The 27,947-nt window shown below is 37.3% G+C and overlaps 2 protein-coding genes across 2 annotated transcripts; one reads left to right on the plus strand and one right to left on the minus strand.

Annotated features, from left to right (window-relative positions):
- Positions 1–75: 75 nt before the first annotated feature.
- LOC101203602 (rho GDP-dissociation inhibitor 1) lies at positions 76–4,139 on the plus strand. Its single transcript, XM_011653308.2, has 5 exons — positions 76–469; positions 1,783–1,846; positions 1,924–2,145; positions 2,688–2,812; positions 3,801–4,139. The coding sequence occupies exons 1-5, from the start codon at positions 305–307 to the stop codon at positions 3,867–3,869; spliced, it is 645 nt and encodes a 214-aa protein (XP_011651610.1). The 5' UTR covers positions 76–304; the 3' UTR covers positions 3,870–4,139.
- Positions 4,086–27,914, minus strand: LOC101222759 (phospholipid--sterol O-acyltransferase). The gene is made up of 16 exons (XM_004151945.3): positions 27,552–27,914; positions 26,847–26,982; positions 26,543–26,687; positions 25,944–26,113; positions 25,758–25,834; positions 14,173–14,386; positions 13,894–14,071; positions 12,735–12,834; positions 11,950–12,044; positions 7,869–7,920; positions 7,679–7,750; positions 6,244–6,412; positions 5,741–5,845; positions 5,581–5,665; positions 5,156–5,245; positions 4,086–4,402 (listed from the first exon to the last, which is right to left on the minus strand). The coding sequence occupies exons 1-15, from the start codon at positions 27,807–27,809 to the stop codon at positions 5,164–5,166; spliced, it is 1,938 nt and encodes a 645-aa protein (XP_004151993.1). The 5' UTR covers positions 27,810–27,914; the 3' UTR covers positions 4,086–4,402; positions 5,156–5,163.
- Between the last annotated feature and the right edge of the window lie 33 nt (positions 27,915–27,947).

Genomic DNA, 27,947 nt, shown 5'->3' on the forward strand with positions numbered 1-27,947 from the left:
TAGAATAGAAATAGAGGGACTAAAATGTTATTTGAAGAAAGTTGCTTTCACACAATTATCCTCAATGAACAAAGAACAGCACGCCGACAGAGCACTGTTTTCAAAATACAAATACAAATCGCTACAATAGACAAAAGCGAGAGAGAAAGGGGACAGAATGTTTCATTGAGAGTACAAATGGGTACAATTCCGCTGCTCAAATTTGAATCACAAACCTTTTATTCCTCTATTCCCTTCAGCTTTTCACACATCTTTAAACCCAAAACCTCTGTTTTTTGCTAAGGGATTTCTCGCAATCAGTGCGATGGAGGTTGGGAAGAGGCTTGAGGAGGAAGCAGGGCCGTCGTCCGCCGGAAAAGTTGATGAGTTCCGTCATGAAAAGGAGAGTGAGGAATCAGAGGTTGATGATAAAGATGGGTTCACTCCAGGGCCTCTGCTTTCACTCAAGGAACAGCTTGAGAAGGACAAGGTATCTTTCTCTACCTTTCTCCCTTTTCTAAATCTCCATTTTTTTAGTCGGAGCTTTTGGACTAAAGGGTTTGTTTCGGTTTTCATGATTTTGTTAGTTATTGTTTACTGAGTTATGTTTTTGAGATGTGGGTATGACAGATTAATATAGTAATGAAGTTTGGTTTAGAAACTGCTTCTCAACAAACAAACTGTGTATTGTTCGTCTTTGAAATGGGATAATATTGATTGGTTTTTGAGATTTTGTTAGTGCAGAATATGCAGGAAAGCATATTGTTAATGTTTATTATTGCCAAGTGTTCAATGGTTTGATCTATGTTGTAAGGTTGATATCTATACTCACTTTAATATTTGGACTTTTCTTTTTCAGAAAAAAAAAAAGAAAAAAAAAAAAAACTTCTGTGCATTATTCTCATGCCCCATCCACTAATACTTAATGCCTGGGGAGGCTTTGTCGACTCAAGGCTAGTTCAGAGTTCTAAGTTTAGTTTACAACTTAAGGAATGGGAGTCTTAGTTTGGATCCTTTTATTTGGGATTTATTTTTTGTATTCTACCAGCTACTTGTATTCTTCACTTGTTTTCGGCAAAAGCTTGAATTTTCATAAAAAGAAAAGGGTAAATTGCAAACCACCCTATTGGGTGGTAGTTGCAATCACATCCTCGAGCTTTCAATTCATTTGAACTTATCAAATGTTAAATTTTGACTCTCAAAGTTACAATCGTAGTTGAAATTGGACTTCCAAATGATAAAAATTGAACGCTCGAATAAGTTTTTATCATTCAAGGGTCTAAATTCCACCATTATTATAAGTTTAAGGATCTAATTTTAACACATATAAAAGTTCAATTGCTCTAGTTTTAGCATGGAAAGAACACCATATTCTGCAGGTAGTTTTGCCCATTGTCCCAAAAAGAAACTTGGGCCTTGAAGTTGAACCTTGAACCCTGGAGGTACCTTGGAGCGAAATGCGTTGTATAGGTGGCCTATATCAGGGCAGGGGAGGTTAGGCTAAGTGCCCAAGTTTTTGGTGGGTATTAGTAGGAGTAAGGTAGGAATCATTTTGTCAATTAAACAGTGTTCTTGTGGAGAGATTGTCAATCCTCTCGAAGTGGCTAGGTGTTTGGATGAACTTTGAATAGTAAGGAAAGTATCCTCACATCATCCCTCCCCACAAGTGTGACTCTAAACCCTATATTTATGTGTCTTTGTGGGGTAGGAACTTCAGAAATCAATCACTGGGAACAACTTAGAAATAATTGACTTTTGTAGGGTCTTAAAATTCTGTTTTAAAGTTCGATTGTGCCTTTACAGGATGATGAAAGCCTAAGAAGGTGGAAAGAAAAGTTGCTTGGGTGCTTAGAAAGTGATCTGAGCGGTAATTCTCCAATTTGATAATTAGTAACTTTGTTGCATTTGTATTTGAGTTAACATTTTGCCTTTTTCTGGTACTAGAACAAAGGGAACCTGAAGTCAAGTTTCATTCCATTGGAATTATCTCTGATGAATTTGGAGAAGTCAATACTCCATTGCCTGTAAATGAAAATGAAAGTGGTCGTGTTCTTTTTACCCTTCAAGAAGGATCTCGGTACCAACTTAGGTTGACGTTTACAGTTACGCATAACATCGTCTCTGGCCTGTCCTACTCAAACAAAGTCTGGAGAGGAGGATTGATAGGTACATAAGATATTAATGTCCTACTGCTCTGAAAGAACGCATTAAAATGTTATCTTAACTAACCTTTTTGAAGAGCCATTCAACATCATTCCATACAGATTGATTCTAATAATTGTTATTTTCCATTTTTGGCAGTGTTAGTTTTCTTTTGTATTGATTCCAATAATTGTTGTGTGTAGTTCTGTTTTTCTTATGATACAAGGAAAATAAGCTCATTTAGTGGTTGGTGAATAACTAAGTCTCCTTTTGATAACCATTGAGTTGATAAACATTGATTCCATATGTGAATTTCTTTGTTTTCAAAATCGAACTCAAACTTTTGGAGACATTTGTTACTGTGAGCCAATGATCTTCTTTGAGGCACAATATTATTTGATTTCTTTTTCCTTTATAAGTGTATGAATATTATTTACTGTCACCATTTTTTCCTCTCATTTTTTGAGTTTACTTATTACATGTGATCACCATTTATTTTGTTGCCATCATCATTTATTTATTGTGTTCATAACTTATTGTGCTTGTGTTTTTCCCATCAATATTAGTCGATCAAACTCAAGGAATGTTAGGTACTTTTGCTCCTCAACGTGAACCGTATGTCGAAACCTTGGAGGAGGAAACCACTCCTTCTGGTATACTTGCGAGGGGTATTTACTCTGCAAAGCTTAAGGTATGCACAAACAAATACATGTTGTTGATTATACGGTTGGACCAATTTTAAGTTTCAAATTTAAGTCTAGAATGTGAAATGCTTATCTCTTAAGACATGTTTTGGTCTAAGGAATAGGAATCGTCAACTTCACTCTTTGTAGTTGTCTGGCCCAAGGATTTCTCGAACCCTCTTTTTCGACTACAATTAAAAATTATTAGTTTCATTGCCTATTTACCCCCTAGTTCCACAACTGAACAACTCCCAGAAAGCAACTTTAACTCTTTGCTCTAAACACTCCCTCAAGTATTTACTAATAGTCCATATCGTAGTAGTACTTACTTTTGTTTGAAAGTTGAAATTGCATCGACAAACATTTTATGCATGAAAACTGAGTCACCCTAGTGATAGTGAAAGGAAAGAGAGTCAACCTTGGACACAACTCATAAATTAATATAATACATGAGAAAGGAGGACAGATTTAAACTATGATACACCATCATTTCAATTTATCAAAATGACGTAGCATCCATAAAATTGTCACAAATTCTCCAAAGAAAAGAATATATATCTAAAATGCCATACTTGGGAGATGCATAATCTATCAGTATATGACAGTTCATCTGAAATGGTGTTCAATCATAGGATGGTGGGTATTTAATAAAATTTTTTGATTAGGCAAACTAACCCTTTAAAAAATTCATTAGTTTTAAGCTGTGCCAAGACCTGTTTGAAGCTTTACTTGAATGTCATCCCGTAACTTGGAAGGTTTTTTTGTGTCCTTAAATGGAGTTCATCTCTCAAGTTATGCAACAATTGCTCTTAAATTCTAGTAGAGTAGGGGTTCTTTTAGTCACTAAGGCATATTAATATAAAATATTGTATCTATTGGTCTTTTCTGCTACAAATTTTGCTTTGCTATGTTTTTGAACTACAAGCTGCTGAATATAACATCATTTTAGAGTCTGATGGATGAATTGCCCTTTGTTTGTTTGTTGGTTTATTGCAGTTCGAAGATGATGACAAACGGTGTTACATGGAACTCCCGTATTCCTTTGAGATCAAAAAGAGCAGTTAGCTGAGTCAACATCGAGTTGATGCATATTTATTGCCACCTTGCTAGGACTATTCTGCCTTTTTCCTCCATTGTGTTTCCTCTCATGAACTCTGATAATCTCTCCTACTTGATCCACAGTTGAAATGTGCAATTGGTTTATGGTTTTCCATATTAATTTTGGCACCAACTCCGAAAACCGGAAACCAAATTTTGAAACTTGAAAGCTAAGAAATTGTGTTGAAGATGGAAATGTAAAACTTTTATAGCCAGCTATGAGCATCTCTTTACATACAAGACCATTGACAAAGCATGCAACCATTAGCAAAACCATCCCATCAAAATTTTGGGCATTATTTTCATTGCCATACAAGCAACCGAGCGCTAATTACATAAAATTGGAATGAAGCCCACATAACATTTACCTGTCTTACAATGAATCTCTAGAAATTATCGCTATCCTCAAGAATTCTACGAGCAGTTTCTCCAACTCCAGAGAGTAACAAAGCTCCCATTATAGCTGGAATTTGCCAAAAAATATGAGTAATGGATGAAACCTGCATGTGATGGGAAACAACAGCTGGAGAAATTAGAGTTTCACGAGGTCAAGAACCTAGAGGACGAATAGCAAAAAGGATTTATCTTTAACCCAGTAAATACTAGTGCTGAATTTTTCCATCTTTCTATCTAGTTGTAAAAGTACTGGTAAACTATTCTTTGACCTAGTAATTTATATGAATCTTATTGTTTATCCTACAAAGCCAGAAACGTTCCTTTGGGACGCGTACAATCAAGAATTAATCAACGTAAGTAATCAGTTAAACTATACATTATTACATTTAGTCTCAGAAACTACAAGATTTTGCCGGTCAAAACTACAGGTGTTTAATAAATCTTAAGGCTTGTATCATTATCATTTGGTTTTTAAAAATGGATTCTTTTCTTATACTTTCTTAATTATACTTTTTTTTGTAAACATTTGAATCTAAACCAAAACTGAAAAAACTAAAACTAAAACAAGTTTTTCAAAAAGCATCTTTTATAGTTTACAAAACTTCGACTTCAATTTTGAAAATATTGGTAAAATATACCTAATAATAAATCAGAGAGAAAATAGTGTTTATCAACTTAATTTTTAAAAATAAAAAATTATATAATTATCAAAGGAGCCTAAATAATTAAATTTTCGTGAAATAAATACCTAAAATTCAATATGTATGTTTCTTTCAACATCACACCAAGTAATTATTTATGCTTAACCGGACCTTACACTTCCAGGACCCAAAAGAATCGCCAGATGAGATTTATACCTTTCAATCTACAAATAATGTGAGAGCATATCTGTTGAGTTATTCTTTATCCTACAGCTCTGTCCAAGGTGAACGTCCCCAAAAACATATCTGCATGGCCATAGATGATCTTTAAATAAAAGACGGAAAAAAAAAAGGTAAACTACGTGTTGATAAAAAAATTACAACCAATCATAAATTATCACGTTATTAATTTAAATTGATGATTAATAAATTTGAGACCAGCTATAAATTTGCATGTATCCTCAAATTAAGTTCAAAGATATAAAATTGACAGAACAAAGAATCCCACCTGTCGCTGATCATCATGTCTTAATTTAATACGAAAACACATGTAAAATTATAATTGGGGTAAAATTTATCAATAATTAATTTAAAATAATAACATGACATTTCGGAGATGGCTGAAATTTCTGGAGTCTCACCTGTATTCACAGTACTCAGGCCAGGCACACCGAGCTTTTCCATAGTCCCAGTAACAATCCTCGTGCCTCAACGGACCGCGCTTAACTGTGAAGGGTTGTTACCAGTTTCACAAAGACCAAGAAAATGGGAGAAAATAAAAAAGAAATTAATGCCGTTCACCTTTGGTAACGAAGCTTGACTTGGCATTGGGATGGATATCATGCAACATCTGGAGCCACAATTCTCGCATTAGAACAGGGGATCTCACGATGTTTCTGTGATTAACTATACGAAGATAGTTTCAATAAGAAAAACATTTTAATGATGTGAAATAATTCTGCGTGTAATGTAATTTTGAATTGAATGCAAAATGTAAGAGCTAAAAAGTTTTTCTTGACTTTCTTGGTATCCTCTCTTATCTTCTCTCTCTAAAAGCAGAAAAATAACTTGTCTTCATTTAGAGAGATTTTTAAGAGGAAGTGGCTGCAGTCCTGAAAAGTATAAACCTTTTCTCAAGGTTTCCCCAATCAAAATAGATAAAATCTCAAGTTTTTGCTTCCACAATGACCAACCCTTTTTACATTGACCTTGTAAGCCACAATTTGTATTTCATCCAAGTATCAAATGAAATAATGTAAACTTCAAGACCATCCTTCAGTTCATGAAAGTTGAGTGCCACATACCTTTATCAAGCTCCCATACAGCAGTTCTTTTTCCTGGAATACTTTCTGAATCTTCATAGTAAGTTATATACTTGCCCCTCTGTGACCTAGTCATGTTGGGAATAATATCTTCTCCATAGTTATGCTCTACATTCATATCAATCTGTACATCTGACCCATCATGTTCTACCTACATAGTGTAAAAACAAGCAAATTAGATCTGACTATAACAGAAGCCTCTCCAAGAATAAGAATCGGTCAACTCGAAATATACATAAACGTTCAAAATATTAAATAACTAAATTTAGAAGTTAAGGCCCTGCTAATAGCACAAGGATCTTGCAAAGTCCAAGAACAGCGTGTAAGCTTAGGGTGTTTATTGCCTAGATTCACAAGGAGGAAAATAGGAAATTGGAGAACCATTATTTAGGGATTTTTTGCTTTCATGATTGAAGAATACACCCATGAGAAACTACAAAAAAAAATCCAGAACACATTGCTTAGCCCCTCGATGTGTTGCCTATGCGCTAAAGATGAGGAAACTTTGGATCACTTATTCCTACATTGTCCCTTCACAAGAAAAGCTTGGAACACGCTGTTTGGTATTTTCGACTTGGAGTTTTGCCTTCCTAGCAAGATTGATAGATGGATGATTGAAGGTCTTAATATTAGGGGTTACAGCCCTAAAGGAAACATCTTATGGAAATGTGCGTCGCGTTCCCTTTTGTGGAGCATTTGGAAAGAAAGGAATAGCAGAATTTTTGAAGATAGATTTAATTCTTTTGATTCTTTTTGGACTGTGGTTCAACACACAGCCTCTTGGTGGAGTACGAATTACACCAAACACTTTTGTAATTATAGCCTTTCTATGATTTTCAACAATTGGAAGGCCATTATGTCCTAGCTCTTTAGCTTCTTCCGGGGAGGGCCCTCTTGTCCCTCGCCCTTAGGATGTTCTGTTTTGTTATATGAATATACTTGTCTCTTATAAAAAAAAAATGATTGAAGAATACACCTTTGACTTGGAGTCCAGGAATTTGTTCAATTAGTTTGCCTGAGGGTCTTGACTTACGTACATGCCACATGTTTTAAATGATCAATAATGGAATTCCACAAACCATATATAATCCTCAATTTTTTTAGCATAAAAAGTAAATTACAAGAATCCTATTTAACTCATTCCTGACATGTAAGAATTGCCGGCAAGCAGCCTAGCCAGGTCACTAGATCAGATTATGGAAACATGTCCAATATAACGTAATCTTACTCTATTCAGGTTTCTTATGGAGAAAAATAGTTGGATTATCATAATTTCAAGCCTTTGTAATACGAATTACCTTTGGTACAACTTTCAAGTCCTGCACAATTAACATATTATATTCTTTTCTGTTCATGGAAATTAGAAATCCCATTTTCATGAGAAGCTAAAATCTAAATAATAAATGAACGTTAATACCTGAGGAGCCCTTGTTATGTTAACTTTTGGTCCGAGCCAGCTTTTGCACCAAGAGAGGGAATGGTATGGTACCTGAGAACAGAGAATTCTTTGTACGTCAACGCTGAAGAGCCACTTTCTGAAATTTCAGCCACCAAAATGGGAGACTGCACTACTGAAGAAGCAAAATGTTTGTCATTTGCCAACTTACTGTCTCATCCCCACTGGCAATACCAGGATCTCCATCTACCAGATTCCCTGATCTATAAAAACTATAAGTTCAGAGATGAAAATATGGGTTCCTTCAACAAAATAAGGACCATAAGACTAAAACTTACAGCCATTCACAAGAAAATGAAAACATTTGTTGTTTACAACCATTAATTAAGACTAAAAGAAGCACCAAGTAGGAGTAATAACGAACCATGAAAAGAAGAAATTTACATAATTCATGATTTGCCTGATAGAAGGATACAAATGAGTAGGCAGTCTTTAAGATTATAAGTGAGTATATATAACGATTGGACTTTTATCTTCACGTCAAAGCTTAAAATCTGAGATGAATTGCGATTCCCTTTTGTGCTTAAATGTTGCTAAGGATTTTGGCAATTAACTCTTGTTAGAAATAAGGGGTCTTGATGCAAAGCATGGAGTTTTTATGAATAATACCTCAAGATGATTTTATTAATGAATATGGGAGCCTTTTATAGGTTGAAAGCTAAACAAGAATTAGTTATGTGTTAGTTATTTTTTAACTAGCTTTCTTTATAAGTTGGTTATTTTTTAACTAATGTTCTTTTGAACAAGAAACAAGAATAATAAACCTTAACTAAAATCAAGAAATCTAGGAAACAAATAAAGAAACATCGAGAACCTAGGATGTCCTACATCAGGTCTGTTGATAGTTTACAGTCCCAAAGGTATTTTAGTATTTTATTTTACCCTAAGTTTATTTCCTTTTTTGTATCAGAAGTTGCTAGATCCTAAAAAGTTGCCTTCTCTTGCAACTTTCATTGTGCGTAAAAATAATAAAAGAGACTCTCTATCGTGGTTTTTTCTCTCTGTTATAGGGTTTTCCACGTAAACCTAGTGCTCTCTTTTTTGTCGTTTAACATGTTATCAGAGAGTGATGACGAAACTCTTGCCACAATTGGCGAAAACCAACCAGTGTAAAATAACCTTAGTTATGCACCAGTCTCACTTCAGTCAAACTGTCGCCGCCAAAGCCGTCGATTTTTTCATTGCCACTATTGTCCAAGTCATTGTTGATAGTTATCTTCAGTCCTTGCATAGCCATCCAATTCTAGTGCCACCACAACCCTTTGATACCCATGAAACTGAGATTAGTGAGTCGTTCGCCTACCATAGAGGTAAATTACCTATCGCGGCAACAAGCTTCTAGATCTAAATCAACACAAGCTCGAGGTAACTAGTGGCTCTAATAATAGTAACATGTGTGTTGAGGATGATATTTTTATTTGGTTGAGAATGGCAAGACCAATATGTTAGTTCCAGAGTATAACGGAGTTGCAAGAAATGATGAAACTTCAACAAAAACACAAGAGAGTCAAACTCTTCTGGAAAAGGGAAGCAAAAACCCATCACAAATAAGGAATCAAACTGTGAGACCTAAGTCCGGAATAGAATTGGAAAGTAATCATTTTGTAGAGTAGGCATTATGAAAGTTCGTGTCGAAGTTAAGCGATGCGTTGAAGAAGTACAAGCTCAAGCCCTATACACGCGAGAAGAGATAGGCATTTTGGTGTTGTAATGCAAGATGAAATCAGGCAAGGAGAGTTGAGTATTTCGAGGAAATGTCTAATCTTGATTGGACAGTTGATTACGTGTTGGGTTTAGGTTAATCATGGACTGAAAAATTAATAAACCTACACGTGTAAAGTACTAAGTAGGAGCTGGCGAGCTAAGAGAACGAGAAGCTTAAGTATGACTAATCCAGCTAAGGATGAGTATAAATAGGATTGAAAGGGCTGAAAGAAGTGCTGCTATTTTGGAATTGCGAAGAGAAAATACTAAGTGTTGTGCTGCTGAGAAGCCACTAGGCGAGAAGAAGGATTCTTGAAGTTAGGCATTTAGAGGAAGGAAACTAAGTGTTTTTGTGAGTGATTTTCTAAAAGAAAGATTAGTATTTTGAAAACATTCTTTATGAGTCATTATATTGTTATGAAATGTTAAACGCGTGTTGTAATGTTCTTGATGTTTACTGAACAGCTTGTATGTGAAAAGGAAGTTTCTAAACTAAAGTTTCTACGTAATGATTGTATGTATGTATGCAAGTAAACCATTAGCTTTATTCCTATCAATAAGCTAGCTATTATGTGCACATAATGAATAAAGGCAACCATGGGTGCCAGGACCACATGGCGGTAAGAAGCTTACCAATTTGTTGAAAAGGAGCGTATTGAGTTAGCAACCTGAGCAATGAGAAATGATCTGGGAAATTCTCCAAGGAATGCTAATTAAATAAATCTCAGTAGTCTATGTGCGGGAATGGTTCATGTTCTTGGCGAAAATAATAAGTAGAAGCTAATGTGTGATTCATGATTTTAAATAAGGCATTGGGAGCCTGTTTTATGAAAATGAATTTACTTATTGTATTGCATTCCCCAAAAGGTTTTCTAAAACCTCACACTAAGTATTTGACTTATGGTTTAAGTTTCCCTTCCCTAAGTATCAGAACGTTGAGGTCAAGTTGAAAAGGGTAAGGCGAGCTGCCACGCGTTGAGGAGTTAGCAAGACGTTTTAAGTGTGAAGCTACACTAGGCGTTAGAAGCCTTATTTTATAGTTTTTGTATTTAAAAAAGCATGTATATTGTACTTGAACGCATGTTGTTAAAGCTAATAAAAGAAGTTTGTTTGTTATCTTGCTTTGTATGGTTTCTTATTGCCTAGTAGTTTAAGTACCTAAGTTTGAGTTAAGTTAAAAGATAAAGGTTTTAAGTTCAGTTTAAACTAGGAGTTAAGTTCAAGTTAAGTGTTAAGATTAAGATTCAAGTTGCATTAAGATTGATTGTTGTGTTAAATCCGCTTACTAGGCGTTCAGTCCGTTATCTCGCAACGAAATACGCGTTGAGTGTCTAGGCGGTCATGCCCCCACATGATCGCAAAGAGTGATCTTGGGGTGGGGCGTGACACAGACAAATCAAGGGATTATGATATCTCTCTTAACGGAAATACACCATTGACCTATTAAAAGAAACATGTATGACTGGATGTAAATCTGCTAACACTCCTATTGAATTCAATGCGAAACTGGAAGTGGTATCAGTATTTAGTGGTAAGTAAAGCTGAAAAGCTCTCCAAGTAAAGGTCTGATGTTTATGAAAACTAACGAGAAATGCATTGAGACCTATACTGACTTTGACTGAGCAAGATCAGTTATTGACAGAAAATCTAACTAGGGGTATTATAGCTTTGTGTGGGGTAACCTAGCTACTTGGAGAAGTAAGAAGCAAAGTGTTATTGCTAGAAACAATGTCGAAGCTGAATACAGCAATGAGTTTGGGAATCTGTGAAGAAATCTGGTTGAAGTTGTCTGATCTTCACCAAGATAGTGTTTTACCTATGAAGTTCTATTGTGATAATAAAGCAGCTGTAAGCATAGCCAATAATCTTGTACAACATGATAGAACGAAAGATGTGAAGATTGACACACTTTATAGAAGAAAAACTAGATAATAGTCATATATGTATTCTATATATTCCATCTTGTCAATAAATTAATGATGTTTTCACCAAAAGGTCACTCATGCCAAGTTTTGACTCATGTGTTAGCAAGTTGGGTGTGATTGACATCTATGCCCCAATTTGAGGAAGAGTGTTGGAAATAAAGGGTTTGTTGATAGTTTATAGCCCCAAGGGTATTTTAGTATTTTACTTTACCCTAAGTTTACTTCCTTTTCTATATAGGGCTTTGCTAGAGCCTTAAAGTTGTCATTCTTTTGTAATTTTCATTGTATAAAAATAATAAACCTAGAATTCTCTTTTCCACCGTTAAACATCCCTTCTTAGTTCTGGCAGGTCAGATATCTACTTAGCAATTCTGCCTGGTTCTTTAGATGTTTGATTACTACTCACCCTTTATTATTGTTTCCAATTAATACAGAAGTTTTTTACTTAAATAAAAACTGAACAAAATAATCTCAAAACTTGAGATCTCAAAGGAGAATACTCGACAGCCATTGCATAAACAGCCAAGATCGCAATAAGCAAGAAGAATTAATCATTCCCTGCAGCTCGGTTCTCATCATTACTAATACAATATGGCCACTAACCTCGAAATGAGAGACCCTTCAATCTCATAGATGACATCGGTAATGATCCAATTATCTGGGTAAGGCTTTCCACTTGGTGCAAAATAGTAACCAACCTGTTTTACCATTGCCAATATATCAAAACTATCATTCACCATAACATTTTAACTTGAAAACTTATAACCTCAAATGACATCAAAGATCAAAGTCGGCTTGGATTAGTTATGAATCTAAGATCCCATTCAACTAGATCAATTGCCTCAATGGTGCCATTGGGAAAAGTAGGGATTTAAGATGGACAAAGCTCCCCCGAGATTGGAGGACGGTGAACTGGGCCCCCAACACTGATTAAAGGAAAACTAGATCAATTGCACAACTTAGAAATGTGGATTCAACAAAAGAAGCATAAGCTCTAGTGAGGTATGTTGTTCAACTACTTCGATTTTGTGGCTCTAGTTTACTTTCATAAAAGTTTATAATTAGGATCAGCATACATATCCGATTGCTATCTGTAATATGACTTGGATTCCATATTATAACTCCACAAAAATAGAGAACTTTGTAAGTGTACTTACAAGTTTTAGGAATGTATCACAAAAAAATGTCACCATAAAAATATTAAAGGAAAGCTAGCATTTGGGGAGTGGAAAGAAATGTTCCATATTGGTCGTACAATATGTATAAGATTAAGGTGCAAAAACTAAAAACGGAAAGTTACTATTATTTTTAAAATAAAATAAAAAATAAAGACCCTCAAGCATAAAGATGACACAGGAAATGAATTTAATCAGACACTGTAACAATACCTCTGTCTTTAGATCTGTTCCATAAATACAAAAAACAGTCTTTATCGGAGGTCTATCCCAAGGTGTCAGTGGATTCAGAACAGGATCGCTATGATATAGCCTGTAGTACCAAAACACAACATGGAAGAAACTAAGAGATCCAAAACATACAATTATTTGAATACACCATATAATCTTTTAAGTTAATAGATAGTGTGTAACCAAATAACATTAAAAAAGAAAAAAAGAAAAAGAAGACCCCTACTATCGTACTAAAAATCCCTGAAAAGAAGGGGGGACTACAATTTGAATTGTTGGCTAAAGAAATGTAACTAGAATCGCAAAACATAAAAGACAATACAACTTAGCCAACTAGATGACTTTCTCGTACTTCATGTTCCTTTTCATTGGACACTTGGTTGTTTCTGTCTATTCCAATTTCCCAAGAAAAATGGCTTCATAGCATTGAATCATAAAATGATTTTTCCCTTTTCCAAAATATTTGACTTTACAATAGCATATATTTTATTACTTCATTCCATGATCCTGCACTCACTTTATCCATTTTTTATCCCCATGATATAATTACAGAATAAACATAGTGTCTATGACTTATAGTTATGACTTAGTACAGGTTGTGGCACAACTTAACCCATGTTTTCCAGGCATAAGTTATAAGACTCCAACAATACATCCACGTTAATACAAGGGTACTGATATATTGCTACTAAAATCACAGAAGGTAAAACAGTCAACAGTCTTCTCTTGGTGTACTTAAAAGACATTTGTGAAACACACTAGACATTGACATTTTCTTTTTCTTTTTCTTTTTCTTTTTTCTTTTTTTGAAAAGGATATGAGACTTTTATTCAATGGAACGAAAAGAGATTAATGCTCAAAATACAATGAAAGTAACAAACAAAATAGGATATCCCAATACAAATATAAAAGTATAAAGTAAGAACCAAATAAAAACATCGTTAACAAAATATTGAAAAGGGAAAATGAAAGGTTCCTAGTTCTCAGTTTCTTTCAAGAAATATCTTAAAATATGTGAAGTATATAAATCTGATATAGTAACCCTAGGAACATAATATTAAACGGTCTATTGCATTAACAATAAGAACCTCTATAACTATTGGCAAAATACGTTTTATTAGAATTGCTAAAACATGTCCACCTGTTTAGCTGATATGAAAGTCTCTTGCCATCTGGATCATAATCCTCAATCGCTTTGAAAAAAGTTCCATCAGATGTTTCACGGGCAGAGAAAGATAGCTGAGTAGGAAGTCCACACTCCATGTTTGTTAAGTTTTCATGTGTAACTTCTGAAAGTGATGGATATGCATCATATCCAGCTGAGTCTCCAGGTAATTTAACACACAATGAGAAAATCAGCAATAATACTATAATAGCATTATGCAGTCTCACATGGGATGGAATCAGTCACAAATCTTACCATGCACTAAAGGAACTTCTATATTGGCTATGTATGTTGGCCACCCTGAGTAGTTTGAATGGGGTTCCTGCTCACTACAGTGATAGGAGTGATGAACTCCACCATTCCCCTTGGAGAAATGCTTCCAATATACATCATCTCCCCTACAATACTTAGAAAATGGCATCATCCACAATGAAGAACCAAATGAATTGCACATCACCCTCGCTGTCCCCTGATACCTCACCAAATTAAAACTGGTATTAGGTTAAACCAAAAACGTAGAGAAGTGATTTATTCCAATTGTAATTAACTGCAGACATTTCTTTTGAGACAATTAACATTCCACTTAATGTCCTAAGGTGTAAAAACCTAAAAAGGTATCTCCTCATCTTGAAGAGAAGTTGCTTCGAAATGCCACAAAATCTTTTTGCAGGTTTTATTTTTAGAAGAAAAAAAAATTGAATTAGTTGGTGGACATCAATAAGAAGGACCAAAGAAATGCCGAAGAAGTTGGCATTAATGAGTATTGAAAGTAGAGACGAAGAACAAACACAAGTTTTATGAGAAAACCCTAGTTCTGGGACAGTGCAAATCTTTCTTATTATTTTCTTATAAAACTAATAATACAGGGAGCATTAATTTATATGCAATAGAAGCCTGATTAAAATAATGAAAGATAATTAGGGCAACATAAAAGACTAAAAAACCTTTGGGCTTTCAACCTACAACAAGTCCACTAATTCTAACACCCCCCTCCCTCAAGTTGGGTCGTAAATGTCAAAAAGACACAACTTGCTAACACAAAACTCGAAGCTCTGTCTGATAAACCCTTTCATGAGAATATTAGCAATTTGTTAGCTTGAAGGTATGTATGGAATGCAGATGTTACCACTGTCCAATTTCTCTTTGATAAAGTGTCTATCAATCTCCACATGTTTAGTTCTGTCATGTTGGGCCAAGTTATTGGCAATGTTGATAGCCACCTTATTATCACAGAAAAATTTCATAGGCACCTTATAGTCCTGGCGAAGTTCAGATAACTCCTTTTGGAGCCAAATTTCTTCACAAATTCCCAAACTCATGGCCTTGTACTCATCTTCAGCACTGCTCTTGGAAACAACCCATTAATTCTTACTTCTCCAAGTAACGAGATTGCCCCACACAAAAGTACAATTTCCCTTAATCTCAATCCCTTACCAGGAGCTGCTTTTAAATACCTCAAAATTTTGTTTAGGGTGAGATGTCAAGCTAGTGTGAGATAAATAAATCAGTTTTCCCACCAAGCGCTGATATTTCTCTCTGTCAAGCGGAACTTTGTACTTGTATCCTTGAATTTTGCATTGAACTCAATATGTGTATCAACAGGACACCATCCTAACGTACCTGTCTCATTTAACAAATCAAGGTGTATTTTCTCTAGGATACAAAGATGCCCTCTCTAGATCTGGCAATTTCCATCCCAAGAAAGTATTTCGAATTCCCCAAGCCTTTGATTTCAAACTCATTCCCCATCTTCTTTTTTAGTTGGAGGATTTCATTAGTGTCATCTCCAAATAAAATAATATCATCAACATAGACTGTCAAAACTGTTATTTTCCCAGACTTAGGGACTTTTGTGAACAAATTGTGATCAAAGTGCCTTGAGTACTCTTGAGACTCGACAAAGGTGGTAAATCTGTCAAACCAAGCTCTTGGTGACTATTTCAATCCATACAAGGACTTCCGAAGTTTGCAAACATGATGGTCAAACTGGGTTTAGAATCCTGGTGGAGGACTCATATACACTTCCTCTTCTAAATCCTCATTTAGGAACCCGTCTTTAACATCAATTTAATATAGGCCAATCTTTATCCACAGCAACAGACAGCAAGAACCTAACAGTGTTTAAATTTGCAACGAAGAGAAAGTCATAAAGTAGTCAACCCCATAAGTCTAGGTGAATCCTTTTGCAACTAACCTGGCCTTCTGTCTGTCAAGAGTACCATATGCTTTGTATTTGATAGTAAACACTTATTTTCATCCCACAGTCTTGTGTCCCTTATGGAGAGTGCAGAGCTCCCAAGTCTTGTTCTTTTTCACGGCTCTCATTTCTTCCATGACTGCAGTTTTCCACTTTGGGCATTCAAAGGCAACATGAATATTCTTAGGTATTTTCGTAGAGTCAAGACTGGTTGTAAAGGCTTTAAACTGAGGAGATTGGTTCTTATAAGAAACATAGTTAACAATAGAGTGCTTTGTGCAGGACCTTGTACCCTTCCTTAATGCAATAGGCAAATTAAGAGACGGATCATACTTAATGATATTTTCTTAAGGATCCTCCCTAGTTTCATTCTCAGTTTGCACTAACCTCATTCCCATAATCACTGCCCTTTCCATCTGAAATGACCTCAGTATCAACACTACCCTGTTCACTTATATTTTTAGGAATAGTTATCTCGAACTTGTCACTTTCACTCATTTTACTATCAACGTGTGAGTCAATAGAATCAATTATACCTTGATCTCATAAAGGTTCATAATCTTGGACCGGAGTCGGCTGAATAGTAGGAGACCCAACTTCCTTTCTAAGATTTTGATGGAACACCCGATTTCCCAATATAAAGTACTGTGAAAGAAATACTTACTATATTGATAAGGAGTAAAAGCTACAATATGATAAACGAATTGGCTAAGGTACCAGTTCGTAGAAAACTACTCTCCCTCTCTGTTATTCTTCTCTCAAGAATACACAGAAAATATTCTCACCAAAAACATACTTATCCCTCTACGCTCCCTTGCTCTATTTATTTTACTCTCCCACTCACTGTGGTCCCTCCTCTTCCTTTTCCCTTCAAACCGTTTCTTTCATGGTGGTCCCTCTTGGGTTGTTACATTCTCCACTATTTTCTTGTCCTTCTATTCCTTCAGATCCTTCCTTCTGCTATATTGGTGTATTGTAGGAGGTCTAACATTGCATTCCCGGTCCAATTTCACCTTGTCCTCAAGGTGGAAATCAGGGAACGATTGTTGAAAATCGTCATAGTTCTCCCACGTTGCTTCATGCCTTGGCAGTCCCTTCCAGCTCATTAGAACGTCCCAATCTCCTTTCGCATTCATTTGATACCCAAAGACTTCGTCTGGTATTGCTAGCCACTCCTGATTTTCAATCAAAAAGGATACAAATTCTTCTTTGTTAGCGCTTTCCTCGAAAGCTTTCTTCAACTGTGAAATGTGGAAGACCGGATGAATTGTTGCTGCCGCAGGTAACTCCAGCCTATATGCCACTGGTCCAATTTTCTCCAGTATTTGATAGGGTCCAAAATATTTAGGGGATAGCTTTTCGTTCCTCCTCTAACGCATGGTGACTTGTCTGTAAGGACGGATTTTCAAGAACACCATGTCCCCTTTTTCGAATTCCACGTGTCTTCTTTTCATGTCAGCGTAGCTCTTCATCTTGTTCTGTGCTATACGCAAATGTTTTTTAACACTCCCAACACTATATCTCTTTCTTTAAGCTGCTCATCCAATGTGGAAATGGAGGTCCCACGATCGCCATAATATATCAAGGCTGGTGGAGCACGTCCATATACTGCTTGAAAGGGAGATACTCCTAAAGAACGCTAATATGTGGTATTATACCAATATTCAGCCCAAGGAATCCACTTCATCCATTGCTTTGGTCTTTCTCCACAAAAGCATCTTAAGTAAATCTCCACTGACCTGCTAACCACCTCAGTCTGACCATCTGTTTGAGGATGATATACGGTACTTCGGTTCAATTTTGTGCTTGCCAGACGAAAGTGCTCCTTCCAAAAATTGCTCATGAAGATCTTATCACGGTCAGAAACTATTGACTGTGGAAAGTCGTGCAACCTTACAACTTCTTTCATAAATACCTCCGCTACTGTCTTGGCATCAAACGGATGTTTAAGGCCCAGGAAGTGAGCATACTTGCTGAAACGGTCAACCACCACCAGAATTACCTCATGTCCACTGGACTTGGGCAGCCCTTCGATGAAGTCCATAGATATGTCTTCCCATACGCTACTTGGTATCTCCAACGGAGTTAGTAAACTTGTCGGTGAGAGGGCCAAGGTTTTATTTCGCTGACACGTGGCACATTCTTCACAATACTTCTGTATTTCTGCCTTCATGCCTACCCAAAACAGCTCTCTGGTTAGCCTCTTATACGTCCTTAAGAACCCGGAATGTCCTCCTAATACGGAGTCATGGTATGTGTGCAAAATAGTAGGAATCAGCGCAGACTTCTTTGCAATTACTATTCTTCCCTTGTACTTTAGCAGTCCTTGTTGCCACGTATAATTCTTCACTTCTTCACCTTTCTACAGTCTGTTGATGATTTCCATCAAAAATTCATCCTCCTTCACTTCTTCCATTACGACTGTTAGATCAACCAACGTAGGAGCCGTTAAGTTGTGAAGTTGTGCCACAGGTGTTACTCGAGATAAAGCATCGGCTGCCTTTTTTTCTAGACGGGTTTATACACTACCTCAAATGAATAGCCGAGAAACTTGGCAATCCATCTTTGGTACTGTGGCTGGATCACTCTCTGCTCTAATAAGAACTTGAGAGATTGTTGATCAGTTTTAACAATGAACGTTCGGCCTAAAAGGTATGGCCTCCAACGTTGCACTGCCAGCACGACCGCCATCAACTCTCTTTCGTAGACTGGTCGGGCACGGTCTCTCATAACTAAAGTGTGGCTGTAAAAGGCAATTGGTCTCTTGTTCTGCATCAGGACAGCTCCCACCCTATAACCAGATGCATCAGTCTCCAATTCGAACGGTGCCTGAGCTTCCTGATTCCATTTAAAGGATCCCAACTTCAATAACTGTGTTAAGGGAGCTGCAATGGACCCATAATGTTGTACGAAATGACGGTAGTATCCGGTCAACCCCAAAAATCCTCTTACTTTACGTACATTCGTAGGAATCGGCCATTGTTTGATGGATCTGATTTTTTCTGGATCCACTTCCACCCCATTTCCCAAACAATCTATGGCTTCTCAAGACTTCCAATACCAATTCTATGTGCTGACAATGTTCTTCCCATCCTTGACTGTATACTAGAATGTCATCGAAAAAAACCAAGACAAATTTCCGCATGTAGGCTCTAAATATACTATTCATCAGGGACTGAAACGTGGTCGGGGCATTCATGAGTCCAAACGGCATTACTAGGAATTCATAATGTCTTTCATGAGTCCTAAAGGTTATTTTTTCTATTTCTTGATTACACATTCTAATTTGGTGATAACCAGCCTTTAGATCGATTTTAGAAAATAGGTTCGCTCCATTTAATTCATCAAACAATTCTTCAACCACAGGAATTGGAAACTTATCTGGAATGGTGACATTGTTGAGTGCTCTGTAATCCACGCAAAACCTCCAACTCCCATCTTTTTTCTTTACTAATAAGACTGGGCTTGAGTAGGGGCTGGTACTTGGGCGAATAATATCGGATGAGAGCATTTCATCCATTAGTTTCTCCATCTCTTCTTTCTGTTTGTAGGCATACCTATAAAGTCTGACGTTGATTGGGTCGGTGCCTCCCTTGATGTGTATGTGATGTTTAATATCCCTCTCCGGTGGTAATTTTTTGGGCCATTCAAACATGTCCTCGTACTGCTTTAACACTACCTGCACCTTGTCTGGAATGCTGATGAGCCCATCCTCTGCTCTTGGCTCGTATTCCATGATTCTTGTTTCTAGTGCTCGACATTCAACCAAATATCCCAGATCCGAATCAGTCCAAGACTTGGTCAAATTCTTCAAGCTAACTTGTGTCTTGGTTAGGCTAGGGTCCCCTTTTATTATCACTTTCCTATTATCATGAGAGAATGACATGGTCAAGTTCTTCCAGTCCATCTCTGTTACTCCTAGTGAATATAGCCATTGCATCCCCAGTATTACGTCCACTTCTCCTAGTTCCAACGGTAGAAAGTCTGCGGTGACGATCCAACCATTGAGACTGAGTTTCACCTGTTCGCAAACGCCTTTTCCTTTGATCGTTGTTCCGAACCCCAAGATGACCCCATAATTGGAGGTGTCCTTGGTCGGAAGTTGCAAGGTTGTGACCAATCTTTCCGATATAAAGTTGTGTGTGGCGCCGCAATCGACTAACACGACAACTTCTTTGTCTTGGGTCAGCCCCCTTATCTTCATAGTCCCGAGGTTCGTCAACCCAACCACCAAGTTGATGCAAAGTTCTATTACTCCTTCGATGTTCCCTTATACTTCCATGGCATTCAACTCCCCTTGATCATACTCGTCTTCCTCGAATATTTCCTCTTCTATGTTATCAGATCTTACCACAAACATTCGTAGATCCTTTGCCTTGCATTTATGTCCTGAGTAATATTTTTCGTCACACTTGAAATAGAGTCCCTTTTCTCTCTTGGCTTGAAACTCTGCGTCAGATAACCTCTTAGACAGCCCTTCTTTCTTGACTTCTACTGCAGGCGCCCCTCTGATTGTGATCGTTCTAATCGGAAAAATAGTATTCCTCTTATTTACTTGGTCATTTGCAACTGTATTTGTTTTGGCGTTAGTATGGGGGTAGTTTGGGGATTTCGATCCTGAGTAACCAGGAAGATTTGCTTCCCTCCTCACGATTTCCTGGTGCTCTACCATCTGCGCACATTTCATCATCTCATCCAATCTAACGGGTCGACATAACTCCACCTCCACCTTAATCCACGGTTACAATCCTCCCATAAACGTCTCCTCCACAATCTTCTCCTGAATATCTGCTAATGGCGCCATCCACTTATCGAAAAGATTTCGATACTCTTTTACGCTCAAATCTTGTTGTATACGTAAAAAGCAGCCATACAGAGACCCTTCACACATAAACCGAAAACGTAACAGTAGTCGTTTCTTCAGGTTTAACCAATCGATAAACTTATCTCTCTCTTCTTGGGCTCGATACCAATTCAGAGTCGGTCCTTCGAAGCTAATCGTGGCTACAATGAGCCTTTCCGAATCAGTTAACTTATGTATTTGAAAATACATGTCAGCTTGAAACAACCACGAGTCGGGATCGTCACCGTTAAACACTGGCATTTCCACTCTTTTGAACTTGCTCCGATCATTGTTCTCTCCTTCGTCGTCTACTTTCTTCTCTGACGTATCGTTTCTGGTCTCCTTGCTCCCCGAGCTCTCTCCTTCCACCGATTTCATCGTTGAGGTTGTTTGCACCGGTGACTCACTCCCCTTACCATTTGCTAGCAGTCGTTCCTTTGCCACCGTCTCCATGAATATCATTACCAACTGGTAAGTTTTTTCTACTTGAGCCTGCAGGCCTTCCATGTTTTGCAAAATCGTCGTGAGTTTCTCCTCTATCACCGGTATTTTACTAAGCTCTTGTTCGTGCGCTTCCATCCTTTCCTCGATTCTTGTCTGTACCATGATTGTTCTTCTTTCCAGATCGTCGTGCTCTGATACCAAAATGATGGAACACCTGATTTCCCAATATAAAGTACTGTGAAAGAAATACTTACACTATATTGATAAGGAGTAAAAGCTACAATATGATAAACGAGTTGGCTAAGGTACCAGTTCGTAGAACACTACCCTCCCTCTCTGCTATTCTTCCCTCAAGAATACACAGAAAATATTCTCATCAAAAACATACCCAACCCATCCCTCTACTCTCCCCTGCTCTATTTATTTTACTCTCTCACTCAATGTGGTCCCCCCTCTTCCTTTTCCCTTCAAACCGTTTCTTTCATGGTGGTCCCTCTTGGGTTGTTACATTCTCCACTATTTTCTTGTCCTTCTTTTCCTTCAGATCCTTCCTTATGCTATATTGGTGTATTATAGGAGGTCTAACAAATTTCTCCTATAATAGGTTTTCCAAGAAACTTGGTTCATAGGTAGGACCATGTTGTGAGGATCTAGGCTAGGTAGGGTAACAAAAGTAGGACTAGTAAACTCTAAAGGAAATCATCCAGTTACTCTTCACTCTCACTCTTCCTATAAAGTAGGCCAACAGGAAAAAAAGGACAATCCTAAAGAAAGGTGTCATCCATGGAGACAAAGTACTTACAAGAAGACAATGAAAGCATTTATAGTCTCATTGGTGCGAAGGGTAACCAACGAAAATACATGTTTGGGCCCGAGAGGTAAACTTAGTTGGGTTATGAACATAGGTTGTGGCACCCGAATACCGGAAAAGGAACATAAAAAATGAGGTGTAGAGGAATATGACTCTTTCAGACACTCTAATGGAGTCTGGAGATGTAGGACATGGAAGGCATCCAGTTTATGAAATGGGTTGCAGTGAGAACAGCATCGCCTTACAGATAGAAAGGAAGGGAAACAGACAACATAAGAGAATGGCTACTTCCAAAAGGAGATGGTTTTTGCGCTCGGCTACGCCATTTTGTTGGGGGGGTAGGCATAGGAATTTTTGTGGAAATTTCCTTTGGAGGACAAAAACTCATTGAGGGTGTGGTTTTGGAACTCACGAGCATTGTCACTCTGTAAAATAGCAATCTTGCATTGAACCGCGTTTCTATGATGTGATAGAAGTTCTTGAAGAAGGAGGTGACCTCAGATTTGTCGGAGACGAGAAAGACCCAAGTAAGACAGGTATGATCATCAACAAAGGTTATAAACCACCGTTTTCCAGATGACGTAGTTAGGATAGTCCCCAGACACACTATGAACAAGTGTGGAAGGGTGGGTTGGTTTCTATAGTTGAGAAGGAAAAGAAACCCAATGATGCTTAGCCCGAATATACACGTCACAAGACAAGGTAAAGACATCAAGTTTAGAGAAAAGATAAGAAAATAAATGTTTCATATATTGAAAATTAGGGTGACCAAAACGAAAATGTCACAGCATATAATATTATTCAGAAGTAGTAAAATATGAAGATAAAAGACTAGTCCTAGAAATGTTACTATAGGAGGCACCGTCATCAAGGAGGTAGAGTCCCCTACTATATCGGGCAGTGTCAATCATCCTCATCGAGTTCAAGCTCTAAAAAGAAACAAAATCAGGTCAACTTTGCAATTTAACTCATGAGTAAAATCTTACTTATAGCTAGCAGATTATAAAAAATTTTGGGCACATGCAAAACATTATGTAGGGAGCCCTACAAAGGGAGAAATCTTCCCATTCCCAACAATGGGAGACAAGGAGTCATCTACAATATTGATTGTTTTGTTACCAATACATGGAATATAGGACACAAAATGTTTAGTGGAACCAATCAAATGATCTATGGCACCAGAGTCTAGAATCCAAGGGTTCTTTCCCATCAACACTAATAAGACCGAAGGACTGAGGTATACCAAATTGGACAATGGCACCTAGAGTATACTCGGGACTGGGATTGGTCTGGTTTCCATATGGATCAAATGGTTGAGAAGATCTAGCAGACTCACTCACATAAGCCCGCCTTGTGTTACATTTGTCGTTGGAAGAGCACTTTTACCTCTTAGGGGACGACCATGTAACTTCCAATATTGATCTTTAGTATGCCATTGTTCATTGCAATGCTCACAAACTGAAACTGGTTTTCCATTGTGCTTGTCACTGCCACTGGTAGAGGACCTCGCATTAAAAGTAGCAGAGTCAATAGCATGAGTCGCCGAAATATTCATAGTACTTGTACGATTCTCTTCAAGGCGGATTTCAGAACAGACCTCCATCAGGGATGGAATCGGTTTTTGGCCCAGTATACGCCCGCAAAGTACATCAAACTTAGGGTTAAGACCAGCAAGAAAGTCATAAATCATGTCATCTCTTCAATTCTAAAGTACTGCACACCATCACTAAGACTGCTCCAGACTAGTTCTCTGCATAGGTCCAATTCCTGCCGAATAAGAGAGTTTGTTAAAAAAAGATGTGACATCCATGGTTCCTTACTTGCACTCATGAACCTGTTTCTGTAGTGTGTACAGACGAGATGCATTTTGACGTTTGGAATATAGTTTCTGGGTTGTGTCCCAAATATCCTTAGCAGTTGCATCGTACAGTAAGGGTTTGCCAATCTATGGCTCCATACTATTGATCAATATGGATCAAAGAAGAAAGTCCTCTTCCTTCCGGTGTCGTTCCTGTGGGCCTCCCGATGGAGGACGAGGTATTTTTCTTGTTAGAAAACCAAATTAATGTCGTCATTTAAGGACCATTTTCACTTTCGGAGACCATGAGAAATAGTTATTGTCGTTCAACTTTTCCCCTGATAAATATCATATAGACTCTGTAACTGTATTAGACACATAAAAAGAGGATAAAGTGGGGAACGAGGTCCCGAATTCTCAGAATACATCGGTAAAGGTGATGACCAGGAGTGTTGGATGTTGCCCTTAAGGTAGCCTTAATTGTATTTGTTGCAATCCGTTGTCGAAGCTCTTCCAATTGCTAGTGACCTATACCAGAAGAAGAGGAAACTTGAACGTTAGGGTTGTGTCGAAGATTCACCAACCTCAAATGTTGAGTGAATTTGAGGGTTCCTAACCTCGAAATGATGACTAAGATTTGCAACAGAATCAATGGGTGGCAACACATGGAACAACGCGTCGGGACATTATAAGATGCGGGATGAAGACAAGGGAGGTAGAGAAGGATTGGCCGGTGTGATCTAAACTAGATGGGCTGGTCTGGAGGTCTTCGGCAGTGGAACCACTCATTCATGGCAGTGCTGATCCGAGCATCGACGGCGGCAGCGAAGGCAACGTTGATACCGACGATTGTCTCCTCTGTTTGGTTTCCATCAAGAGTTGTGTTGTCTAGGGATTGGTCAATATCATGCTCCGATACCATATCGAAAGTAGAGATGAAGAACAAACACAAATTTGGAAACCCTAGTTCAATGAGAAAAACCACGGTGCAAATCTTTCTTATTATTTTCTTATAAAACTAATGATACAAGGGAGCATTAATTTATAGGCAATAGAAGCCTAAAATAATGAAAGATAATTAGGGCAACATGAAAGATTAAAAACATTTGGGCTTTCAACATACAACAAGTCCACTAATTCTAACAATGAGCAATACCAGCAATACCCAGCAAAAGTTAAATGTAAAATAGAAATAGGAGAAGTGATGAACTTACAAGTGCAGAAATACAAGCTTTTCATAGATAGTCCTTTATTATTTCCACCTATTTACAAAATTTTATTACAAAATGGAGAAAACCAAATAAATCAAGGAACTTTTGAGGTCTAACACAGTTTGACCAAGTGATATCTGCAATTTTATGGTATCCCAATCCCAATGTACAATTCATTCACCTCGAGTCAAAATGGGGGAATTTAAGACATTACATTCCACAAACCTGGTCCTCATAGAGTAGTTCATAAACTGATTGTTCTAAAAAAATTTAGCATCATAGTATCCAACTCTCGTAGTCAATGCAATGACAAGAGCAAACAGGATAGGAGAGCAGGTCAAGCAAATAAAAAAAGCTAAATTATCAAAAATACCCTTGAACTTTGCCCTATGTTTAAAAAATAGACATTTTCTTTTAAACGTTGCAATATTATTCTTGACAAGTTTGTCTAGTAGCATGAAAAGTAAAGAGCAGCCACCATACAGGATGAGAGAGTTAAAATAAAGGTCTCCATAAGTTGATAATTAAAAAGTAACCTCGGAGATAGGGAGCCCAAATGTTGAACCAGAAAGAGTTGCTTTTATTGTGTCAGGTGCACCAAGAAGAGGAGCTCCTGTTTTCAATAAATAGATATAGAGAAAACAAATTTGGGGCAAGTAATAGTGTGCATGAAATCTAAAAAGTAACTTGAGGTATTAGTTTTTAAATGAAATTATTCATACCGACAGCGAAGTAGGCGTGAATATGTTGATCCAGCCACTGGAAATAGTGTTTTGGAGCAATTTCCAGCTTTAACCATTCCAAAAAGTAGCGAAAGACGTTATTACCCAATGAATGAGCAAACACTATTGAGGGGCCTCCACGAAGTTTTAAGGCTGTCTCAAATGTCAATCTGGAAAGAGAAGAAGAGTATTCAGAAAGAAGCATTAAGCATCTCCAAGCTGGAACAAATTAACTTCTAAGGCTTATAAAAAACAAAAAGAAAACAAAACAAGAAATAAATAAAAATAATAGTAAGTAAATAAATCCTATGACTAGTCATTGAATCTTTAAATTTAACTTAAGATTTTAGATCTCTTTGTGCTTGGTATCTGGGATCAAATCCTTCTTATGTTGTTACATATACCTCGACTCTGCTTCACTGTAATGTTCAAAATGTTATCTAAAGTATTGTGAAAATATCTTTAAATAACCCAAAATGGCAATAATTGAATTTCTCAACATTAAGGAAAGGTTGATCAGAAGGTGACATGAAAGTAAAAATGCAACAGCGGAGAGGTCAATGATAATAAAAGCATGTATTATAGATCCATATACATACTTGAGCTTGTGGAAATAAAGGTCCCGCTCCTCAAGCATTGTTGGTGACAATCTCCAATCATAGGGAACAGCAATAATTGCGTTAGCTTCAATACCAAATTCAATACACCATTTGATCCATTCTTTCCATACTGAAGAAAGAGGACCTGCAGTTGATAAATTAGCATTACTTGTCAGTGGATGGAAGTACGCTCCGCAACACATTCTACCACCAGACCATTTATTTTTTCTTTTCAAGAACAAGTGACCATGTTCATTCTATGACTAGTCTAAAGAAAAAACTATCATACTATTTCTTCAATTACCCGTTATATATCCAGGATCAAGTTCAGTGATGGCCGAAAGACCACTATCAGGCCGTGACTTGCACTCAGGGTGATCAGTTTGATTGTATGGATCTAGCAAAATACACTTGAGCCAGCAGTTGACTGCAGAAAGAAGCTGCAAGACAAATGAACATTCAAAAAGATTGAGCAGTGCAACTTGTAATCGAATTTAGTTTAACCATACGACAGGAACAATATTGCTAATGCTAGCGAAAGAGAAAAATCACATGAATTTAGAACATTAACAGACAATAGTGGTGCAGTTTTTAATACGAGTTTCAAAATCTTCTTCTACTTAATTCAACTACACTACAGCAAACATTTAAGTTATCCTTCTAAGTCTCCTATTTAAAGTTGAAACCCAATAATCCAGCTAAACTGAATTATCAATTAATACCCAGAAAAAGAAGGGCGAAAGGCATGGATTTCATAACAATTCCAATCATAAACAAGGTCTCGCTCATTTGAACACATTGAATCCAAAATTACCACAACTACAATATAAAGAAAAAAAAACTACAGCATTAATATGATAATGTTAATCCACTAGTTGATTCAAGACGACAATTGCAATGAAACAGACAAGTAATCTTCACATTTCCAATCATGGACTGACATTAACTTAGGTTTCATTCTTACATGCCAACAAGAGAAGAAGATATAAAGGTAGAGCGATAGAGATACTTTAGTAGTGTCGAGCCAGACGAGGTCGAGAGGATTGAAATCGAGAGGCGAGTATGGACAATCTAGAATGGACCAAGCTCGTAGCTGTGTGGAAGCGAAGCCAGGGATTATGATACCGGATAGTTTAGAGTAGTCGCCGCCGAAATCTCCCCCATCTCCGACGAACTCACTCCCATCTCCGCCCGAACCTTGGAAGAGGAGAAGAAGGATCAGCACTGCGCGAGAAGCTCCTCGGAGCATTTCATTCACCTTCATCATCAAAGATACGACGAAGCTAAGATCAAATTTCCCACCATGATCGACTCTGACCCAGACACCTCAGTTCAACAGCGTCACGTCGCTTCACTTCAAATACGAATGAAAAACGAATTTTGAAAAGGGAAAAAATATAAAACT

This window comes from Cucumis sativus, chromosome 3, assembly GCF_000004075.3.
Source record: "Cucumis sativus cultivar 9930 chromosome 3, Cucumber_9930_V3, whole genome shotgun sequence".
NCBI classification, from domain to species: domain Eukaryota; kingdom Viridiplantae; phylum Streptophyta; class Magnoliopsida; order Cucurbitales; family Cucurbitaceae; genus Cucumis; species Cucumis sativus.

Excerpts from the sequence above, each read along its gene's own strand:
- LOC101203602 (XM_011653308.2), top strand. The coding sequence starts at position 305 with ATGGAGGTTGGGAAGAGGCTTGAGGAGGAAGCAGGGCCGTCGTCCGCC. Across the intron at positions 1,847-1,923 it reads CTTAGAAAGTGATCTGAGCG|AACAAAGGGAACCTGAAGTC; the intron begins GTAATTCTCCAA and ends TTCTGGTACTAG. Across the intron at positions 2,146-2,687 it reads CTGGAGAGGAGGATTGATAG|TCGATCAAACTCAAGGAATG; the intron begins GTACATAAGATA and ends CATCAATATTAG.
- LOC101222759 (XM_004151945.3), bottom strand. The coding sequence starts at position 27,809 with ATGATGAAGGTGAATGAAATGCTCCGAGGAGCTTCTCGCGCAGTGCTG. Across the intron at positions 25,835-25,943 it reads TCACGCCTACTTCGCTGTCG|GAGCTCCTCTTCTTGGTGCA; the intron begins GTATGAATAATT and ends TATTGAAAACAG. Across the intron at positions 5,666-5,740 it reads GTCAAGCTTCGTTACCAAAG|TTAAGCGCGGTCCGTTGAGG; the intron begins GTGAACGGCATT and ends AACCCTTCACAG.